This window comes from Buceros rhinoceros, unplaced genomic scaffold, assembly GCF_000710305.1.
Source record: "Buceros rhinoceros silvestris isolate BGI_N320 unplaced genomic scaffold, ASM71030v1 scaffold17971, whole genome shotgun sequence".
Classification (NCBI taxonomy): domain Eukaryota; kingdom Metazoa; phylum Chordata; class Aves; order Bucerotiformes; family Bucerotidae; genus Buceros; species Buceros rhinoceros.
In genome coordinates, this window is record NW_010392687.1 from 467 (window position 1) to 10,106 (window position 9,640).

The 9,640-nt window shown below is 44.8% G+C and overlaps 1 protein-coding gene across 1 annotated transcript; it reads right to left on the reverse strand.

The window, feature by feature from the left end:
- Positions 1–306: 306 nt before the first annotated feature.
- LOC104488710 (sodium/potassium-transporting ATPase subunit alpha-1-like) lies at positions 307–8,224 on the reverse strand (the record flags this gene model as incomplete). The annotated part of the gene is made up of 9 exons (XM_010144587.1): positions 8,113–8,224; positions 6,858–6,917; positions 5,666–5,869; positions 5,194–5,307; positions 4,529–4,663; positions 4,214–4,331; positions 2,972–3,240; positions 1,779–1,977; positions 307–416 (listed from the first exon to the last, which is right to left on the reverse strand). Coding segments are annotated over exons 1-9 (1,239 nt in total), but the record flags the coding sequence as incomplete, so codon positions are not given.
- Between the last annotated feature and the right edge of the window lie 1,416 nt (positions 8,225–9,640).

Genomic DNA, 9,640 nt, shown 5'->3' on the forward strand with positions numbered 1-9,640 from the left:
GGAACAGCCAAACAATGGGAAATGTCTAGGAAAGCTTTGTCTTTCCTAGCCCTGCGTGAAGTATCTGACCCCCCAAACAGATTGCACATGATAGCAGACGGCAAGGAGTCTGGCGTGGGAAACATCTTCCCAGTCGCACCTCCTCTGCTTACAGCACATCCCCTGCAAGAACGCTAGACAACAGAAGAGACTGAGAGGCAAACACCTCTACTTTGCATGTTCCTGTGACCCACAGGATATAATCTCACTACCATTATGGAAGGACAGTGATGGGGAACGGGACAAACGTTTCTTTTAGGAACTCACCTTAAGAATTGGTACATTTTCCTGGTTGGCCTGGAACACAGCACGGTTGCAGAGACCTGCAACTCTGGACAAAGCACTCCAAGTAGCTGAGCTCTTGTCAAAGGAAGCACCTGAAAGCAGAGGAAGAAGGTCAAAAAAGCAAAAAACACATAAGCCCAAAATCCCACCAGCTTAAGAGCAGGAAGCCTTTACCTCAGAAACAGGAAACACGTTAGCACACTACATCTCTTTCAATCCTCCTCCCTTCCCAGGTACTTGATGAGCAGCTGATTATCAACAGCAACAGTGCAAGAGAAAACCCCTGCCTTCAGGATTCCAATAATGGCTGCATCCAGAAGCAGCAGAGGCCATGCCAACAAAGCTGAAGAATTCTGGATGGATAACTTTCAGAGGGGCTTGAATAAGGGGTGCTGGGTTTCACCTCCAGGTTGTCTCACTTTATTCATCACCCAGTAACTGGATGAAATAGCTCCCAAAGGAACAATACTTAAATAGCGATACTGCTACTCTCATGCTGGCTCTTAAGTTGGCTTCAAGGGACATGAATTGAACCGACAGTTAACTGATAACTAACATACTTTCCATGAAGTGAAATCTTCTAGGTTTATTTCTACTGCAGCCAAGCCAACTGTTGCCAGGCCAAAACCGAGTGCTTCCAAATAACGCTTTATTTATAGCTTCTTACTTTGCAGTAGTGTTAAAAACCAAGACCAGTAAAAACAATGTTTTGGAGTGGTCTGGGGCAGGGTGCAGCAGCACCACTGGAAAAAGTTTATATTAATAGTGTGTTGCAAGCACAACATTTCAAGGTAGATGACTACTGGGAAACTCCTGAATGTGGTTGTACTAAATGGTTCTGGAGAGGTAAATACCTCTATCAACTGCACAGCACACCAAAATTTCAGATGCTTATATGTAGAAGAGAATTTCCGATGAAGTCTTGCAGTCACTTCTTTGCTACTGCTCTGCAAACACAACCAGGGTGTTCTAGGGAAAACCCCTGTTCAAGGGCAGCCATCAAGCTCAGCATGGGAAATTCCATCTATGTCTAGTCTCAGGTAATTTATTATCACAGCCAATGGCTCTGCTGTCCACACTTTTAGCAGACTTAAGACGGGGCAATGTCACAAGATAGGTTTTGGCAAAATTAATCAGCTACTCTGAAGCAAAGAACAGCAAATACTTCTACGTACAGGACAAACATAAGGGGCTGAACATGCAAGAAGCTCAAATTCCAATGGAATTAATTCTGAGCAAAAGCAGCCTACATGGAGTTTAAGGATTACACAGAACTAAGCTTTCCATACCTGTCACCTTAAATCTTTGAGTGGTCGTTGTACAGCAGATAGTAAGAAGTCCTGTGAACTTCACTTGGAATGGAAAGCTAGAAAGACGGGTTCTTGGAAGTACAGGTAACACCATAAAAAGCCACTTTTTGACAAAATGCCTCAAGCGCAAAGACATGGTCTTACCGCTCTGGTTCTCTGTAGTATCAGCCTCGTGAATCTGATTGTCAAACCACATGTGCGCAACTGTCATGCGATTCTGTGTCAGAGTGCCTGTTTTGTCAGAACAGATAGTAGACGTGGAACCCAGGGTTTCCACAGCTTCCAGGTTCTTCACCAAGCAGTTCTTACGAGCCATACGCTTGGCTGTTAGTGTCAGACATACCTAGAGACAAGGAAGATGACAGATGATTGCCACCCAACTCACTGTGGGCATGGAGTAACAACCAGCTTACATGCCCTGCAGTGATTCCCTAACTCCACTCTCATCCTGCCAGTGCAAAATAAACAGCAACATTTAGGCCCAGCTGCTAGGTTTAAATGGCCTTTTCCTCATTACAAAACCTCCAGAAGAGGACTCGCAAGGCTTCATTCTCTCATTTCTCAGTGTATTAGGAAGGATATAACATGCCCTGGACTAACATTTTAGTTAAAGTTGCAGTCCCTAATCACAGAAACTCTCAAAATAGGTGCAGAAAGGCCACATATAAGGAGGCCCAAAATAGCTCTCGTGATAGGGCTGCAACTTACTGGGGTAGGAAGTGAGCAGCCCCACTGTTCTTTCTTGCCAGAGGCTCTTTTCTAATTACAGCTCCCAACTGTTGATTTCCCAGCTCAGTTACTGCTCTGCTTCCTAAGGCTGCATGGAAGCCTCTAGTCCTGCCCACCACCACCCTCTACACAGCTGAGCACCCCTAGATACTCCCAGCATCTCTTTGGAAAACCAAACTTACAAGAACCCCTGCCAGGTCCCAGATCAAAAGCTGAAACTACAGTGCAGCTTGCTGGATGCTCTGCCAGCCTTTCAGGGTTGGAGGGACTGGCCCACACGTGGGTAACAGCTGTAACAGGAAGGACCCGTCTTGCCACAAAAAAGGCCACACAAATTCAGAACTCCTAGTCTTGCTCACTTCAGTTGACAAGCCAAGTCCCCAGGCAGGCGTAACTTAGGGACCCATCTTTATCAGATAAACAACTGCAGAACTTCACACTGATTTGGGGAACTAGTCTTGAGTACAAAGAATTTATAAAGCCTAGCCTTACATACTTACCAGAGAGTACCTTCCATTACTTTAGTGTCTACTCTGTGAATGCACACTGAGCACGAAGCGCTCCACTTCCTTAAGAACCACTCAATCTTTTTTTCCAACTTCACTCACCGTGACTGTTGCGAGCAGCCCCTCAGGGACATTGGCAACAATGATCCCGATGAGGAAGATTACAGCCTCCAGCCACGTATACTCAAGGATGAGTGACAGGATGAAAAAAGAGACACCCAGGAAAACAGCCACTCCAGTGATGAGGTGGATAAAGTGCTCAATCTCCATGGCAATTGGAGTTTTTCCCCCTTCCAGTCCAGAAGCCAGACTGGCAATACGGCCCATCACAGTGCGATCCCCAGTGCTAATGACAATGCCACGGGCAGTGCCTAGAAGAGAGACAGATTTTAGAACCAAAGCCTCTCCCAAAACACACTAAACGCAAGTTTGTTTGGCCTGTCCTAGAGCATAGCAAGCTTTGTCCAAGATAACGCAGGCAAGGATTCCAATGGCCAAAGTCTCCCACTGCAGCTTTCTGTACTTGCTAGCAGCATGAGAAATAAATGGAGGTAAGTGCTGCACAGGATTCCTGTGTGACTGGTCAAGCTGTATGCCCTCTCCCTTCTATCCCCAGGGCATCAAGTGACAACTGTAGGGAATTAGAGGAAGCCATCTTGAAGTAGACAGTGTCCTCTTCTCTCCTTGAAGGGGAGGCCAGCTTTCTCTCCCCAAGGCTCTTGAAAAAGATGAAGGATATCCTTCAGTTTTGCTGGGTTAGGTTTTCTGCAGAGTTGGTGGGAAAAGGCAGGGGACAGTCTGCTATGAGAATCTCACAGGAGAGGACACAACAGGAATCAGGCAGACTTCCACACCATCACTGAACAGTCACACCTTGACACCCTGTGGGTGTAGGAAAGATGCCCTGGGCTTCAGCACAAAGCGTATCTACCACCATACTCAGAGTTGCAACAGGAAGTTCCGCCAGAGATGTTTGAAATTCCTGCTTTCTGCAGCAGCTGTAGTATTTCTTATAGCTCTGCCTAGCCGTCTGGGTTCACGTTACACTATCTGTGCTTCAACATTGCTGTAATAAGGCAGTCATGCTCAAAGACACACCACATACCTGCTCCTCTAGGAGCAGGAAGAAAGGAAAAAACCAGTAGGGCCACATAATCTAAGCCTGTTGTAAAGTACTGCAGCTAGAACGGGCAAAGCCTTTGCTGGGAAATTCCACTCTACTCTTACACGGTAGGAGCAGGCTACTGACTAATACAGTAAAACTCACACTGCGTTTGCATGCTTACCTATGCAGTCCTGTCCCTAGCACTGTTAATACTTCAGGGAAGTAGAAGAGTCACATACCTTCCACACAGTTGGTGGAAAAGAAGGCAATGTTCCTGGTCTCCAGTGGGTTCTCATTGGAGAAGTCTGGAGACCTGGTCTGAGGCTCTGATTCACCAGTAAGTGAGGAGTTATCCACCTACGTGCAAGAGAGAACTTTGTCATACACAAGCAGGCAGATGCCTTTAGCAAAGAAAGCAGATAAAACACTCTGCACTCCTGCCACCCTTCTCTTACACTCCACCACCCATTCACAGCACAGAAGACATTCTTTGAAACCAGACTAATTCATCACTCTTCATAATGAAATTTTCAGACAGCCTGCCATTGCTGTACCTTGCAACCATGTGCAGAGATGATCCGAAGGTCAGCTGGAATTCTGTCTCCTCCTTTCACCTCCACCAGATCTCCAACTACAACACCTTCAGCATTTATACTCATCTTCTCACCATTTCTGACTACAAGAGCTTGCTGAAAGACAGTAAAGAAACAACCTGCGTCAAAAGCAATTCTTAAAGGGCTCAAAAGATCAAGTATCTTAAAATAGTTGTGCTATAGTTCTACAAGGTTTCTACTTGTGTATCTCTGATACATAAGTTATTTAAGGAAAACAGCTATTTTTGTTTTCTTGATATCAAAGTTCCTTGTTACCAACATGACAGTAAGATAGTTAGGTATGACACAGACTGTTGGCGAAGGAATCTGAGTTTTAGAGCTTATCACACCAGTTACTGAACTCCACAGACTACTGAGAAAGTCTCCCATGAATGTTAATAAGCTGGTGGAACCGATGGGGTGCCAGGAATTGCCTTGACGTAATAGCACAGTTACTAGAAGCATAAAGAGGAAGGAATCTCATAGACCTCCTCAAAATTAAGAGCTAGTTTCACACACACTAATGGCCAGACCTTTTGCAATTGAAGCCAATGTTTAAAATGGTTAACAACCTTGAGCAAACTACAGTCTGGCAAGATCTGGCAAGGACATGAGGTATCCCATACCTGAGGCACCAGATTCTTGAAGGACTCCATGATCTTGGAACTCTTTGCTTCTTGGTAATAAGAGAAACAGCCAGTAATGATGACCACAGCTGACAACACAACACCCAGGTACAGCTACAAGGAGCAGAGAAAGTGAGTCAGAGGGCGACCTGCCTGAAGGGCTTCTATTTTTTTTTTTTGGTAAATTGCTTGATATTTAAGCGACCCATTACAATGCATGAAGGTACTTACAGTCTCTGTACTTTTTGTACACAAAGACCATCCACAAGCTAGTGTTCTTACCACAACACAAAGGAAGTCGGCTGTTGATTTCGTTATGTGGAAGCACTCCAAGACATGTTAAGTTCATACACTGAATTTCCCGTGCTAATGGGAAAAGCTTCTGGACAGCATGCTTAGAGGAAGTTAATCTGCTTTGAGCCAAACAGGCTGCTCAGCCTGCCTTTGAGGTGAAACAGACACTTTTACTTACATTATCATTAGACGGCTCCTCCTCTGTCACACTTTGTATGGCATAAGCCAGAAAACATAGAATAGCACCAATCCACAACAGGAGTGAGAATCCTCCAAAGAGCTGCCGACAGAATTTGACCCATTCAGGAGTGGTGGGTGGAGGTGTGAGGGCGTTTGGGCCATCACGAGCCAAAATCTCAGCTGCACGTGCAGAAGTCAAACCCTAGAAGAGAGGTTCCTTTTATAGGCATTGTGGCAAGACTGACTCGAGAAGGCAGCTCTGAATCTGTTCATGTTCTATCACAGCAACAAGTAGATACTAACAGGTAATAGAGAACTCCTCAGCTGCCAGGTCTGTCTTACTGAAGTGCACGATGCAAAAGCTGAATGCCAAAAGAGGAGCTACAGGATACTGGATGCTACTCGAGGAGCCTGCAGGCCACGGGGCCACAAGCACTGAAAAAGGGCAGGACAAGAATGCTACAGCAGCAGACTTTGAGCTCTGAGGAACAGCCCATTGCAATCCATCCTATCAAATTATGGAACTAGTGAAAGCTGGGGGCCATAAAGATGATAACACTTTGGATTACTTTCCAGGAAGTTCAGCTTTCAGAAGCCAAGGTCTTTGACAGAAATATGCAAATCTCTGCTGTTATAGGCTAAGTGTGGACTTGTTGCAATCATGCAGAAAGCGCATTAAGCAAAGCAAACGAGCAAAGGCACAAAACCACCGCAGTGCTTTTACACTGGACTTTGAGGCTAGCTAGGACATTTGCACACCTCTTACTATAAAAGGGTAAAATTTTAACTGCTACTAGCCATCATTAAGTCTCTGGGCACATGATAGCTCACTGGACTACATCTGCAACGTAACAAACATTTGCCTTTATTACGAGCTCCTCAAGGAAAAAAAATAAATCCAAGAATCAATTTGACCTTGGAACAATTCAGAAGCAGATAACAGTGACTTAGGTAGAAACAGTCACCAAAGTATTGCAGCTGGGCTGTACAGTGGGAGGACGAAAAGAAGTATTTTTGAGCTCGACAGTTCTCTCAAAGCCTGGGAAACTTAACTGGAGGAGGGGAGATTAAACAAAAAACAACAAAAAACCAAACCAGACCACCCAGATCTCCCTTTGTGAAGTGTTCTGAGCTGAGACTGTTCCTTCTCAGATCAGGGCTAGGAGGGAGGGAAAACAAAGTCTACCTACCCGATTCAAGTCTGTTCCATATTTACGGTGAAGTTCATCAAGGCTCAGCTTGTGATCATCCTGAAAGACAAAAATGGTTGTGGGAGGAAACAACCACCATCCCTGCAGGCTGAGCAGCAACAGCTCAGCAATTCCAGCCCCTGCCCCAGGTTTCCTTTGGTGACATAGCAAGACTCAAACTCATCTTCCCCGTGAAAAGAATCTCAGTCTCATTCTGCAACTCAGAACAATCCCGTCTTTAGCATTCTTGTGACTATTTGGGTACGACATAACAGTTTTTAAAGTAAACGCTGACTATATTTCAGCACAGTCTTTACAGCCCCAGCAGATGCTGTGAAGCCTCAGTGAGTTGTGGGGGTTTTTTTGGGCGAGTGGACGTGAGGGAGGACAAGAAAGGAAAGGAGTTGGGAAGGAAGGTGGGAATGTTCAGAAGAATAACCCTGTAATTTCACACATTAAGTAATGCTGCCAGCTTAAGCCATGCTTCTTCCTCCAAAGAGGCTCCTTTTCACAGCCAGGCTACTTTTCAGCTGGATGAGGTTGGGGCATAGCAGTGTCTCACTTAAAGTTCTACTGGAGGGAACAGATGCTTTAAGTTAGCATCACTACTGAACACGAAACCTCGTCTCAGAGCAAGCTTTAGTATCCCCTCTCTCTAGCAGAGGGGCCAAAAATGTGAAAGCCCAGACTTAAATCCACAGTACAGAAAGAAAATGTGCAACAGATGTAAGCTGGTTGATGCCCATAGACACGTACATAGAAACAACTGACATTCACAGATAGGAATGGGAGACACTCCCCACAGCCTCAAGTGTATTTGGAAGAAATAATACTGAGGTTGGTCCGAGCAGAGACCATCAGTAAACGGAGCTGTACAGACTCAACTTCTCAGCTGGAATGAAAAAAGTAGTCTCATTTGCATGACAGCACAATAAAGCCTGCAATGCTGCTATCCAAATAGCATGTGTGTGGGTGAGGAAATGACAGTATGCTGCAGGTAACACAGGCAAGCAAGGACTTGGGTTCTGTGTCAAGCGCCTTCTGAGAAGTGATGTTTTCAGGGCCTACTGCGTGGTCAGTTTGATGCTGAAATACTTGGAGCATTTCTGGCTTGGGGACAGAAGGGAGGTCAGTCCCTTCAGTCACATCATGCTGTCAGAACATCAGCTCTTTTCTCTTTTAGTCACATGAGGCACAAAGCTTTAGAGGCAGTCAACATTCTTAAAGCTGCTCTTTCCATGACCTACACTCTTACCATTGAGACTTCCTTTTTAAGCTCATCCATGTCCTTCTCCTTCCTTTTCCCCTTCCCCTTTTTCTTCTTTGTGCCATGCTCTGATGTAGCAGTGGGCTCATACTTGTCTCTTCCAGCCTGCAAGAGAAGACACAGTACCATTAGAAACACCTTACAGTCAACTTCTAAAGCAGTAGACATGAGCTATGCACACAAGACTGCCAGCAGACAAAGCAATTACAGTTTATTAAAGTTATGCGACTTCAATAAACTAAAAAAAAAGCCCTAGTGAGCAGACAAGTCTGCTCAACAGCATCCCTGATACATAGATTCCAGTCATACACTGTCCAAGTCTAGCTAGGAGGAAAGCAAGCTACATGCTATTCAGTCAGTCTTGATGTATGAGCTCCAGCTCAGGCTGAAAAAGTGAAGAAGAGCAGAAGAAACCAATTCCTGAGTGCATACGTATGTTCCCTTCAAGGCATTAACTCCTCCTCCCCCCTCTCAGCCTCCCACATCCTCTGGCAAGGAGCAGCATATCAACTGAAGATAATAAATAGGAGGTGGTATCTCTGACTGGTTGAATCCAGGGGATAAGTTCGAACACTTTCATTCTCAGTTTGGCACTCTAGCTGGCTGGTTACACAACAGAAATCTGCTTTCAATTTACAGCAGTTTGTCCAGTGAGAATGGTATACAAAGCGTAATACTTCTGCAGATTTGATCTGTGCTCAGTCACAGCACAGATGATTCGCTTAAAGCCTCTATTCAGATGGGGGTTTATTCACTTTCATTATGCTTAATTCTACGTGAAATCCTGCAGAGATTTATATCTTGTCATGATGGGGTAAACAAGCACCTAAGAACAAACAAATCATGAATTAGCACACATAAACATCACTTAAAAGACAAAAAATAACCCCAAACTGCAACAAGTTGGGACACCCCATAAGATACCCAAAAATCAGGCACCAGTACAGTCCTGTGGTGCAGTCCCTTCATTAAACACTCCATACATTTCCAGATGCTCACAAGCCTCCAATGGCAGCTTTTCCCTCCCTTCCCTTCTGCATTTGACATCCCTGCCAAGTTATGCGATGAGATTGTCACCCAGTAAGATCCCTGAGAAGTATTTTGAGATGAAACAGCACTTTATAGCACCAGAGCCAAACCATTAATAAGATTAAGAACAGGTTTCAAAGGCATCGCCTCCCTTCATCTTTGCATGAGCACCTCAAATCACAATCTGGATTCCTGAGAGCAATCTTAACACAGAAACTATTGTGAAGATCCAAGAACTGTCCTATTGAGCAGCAAGGATGGGAAATTTTTATTTACCCCAAGAGGTGTAGAAACCAAAACCAAAAGTGAAACTACATGGAAAAAAGAGGAAAAATGTAACAACTTTTCTAAAAGAGCCTGTCAGTCACATCTAGACAAGGATTTTTATTGTTCTGAGAAAGCTCTGTGCACACTACTTTGCCGCCAGTCATACATGCACAGAAGATCTCTCTTGCCCTGTTCAGCAAAGGCAAGCTTTGCATCCCCC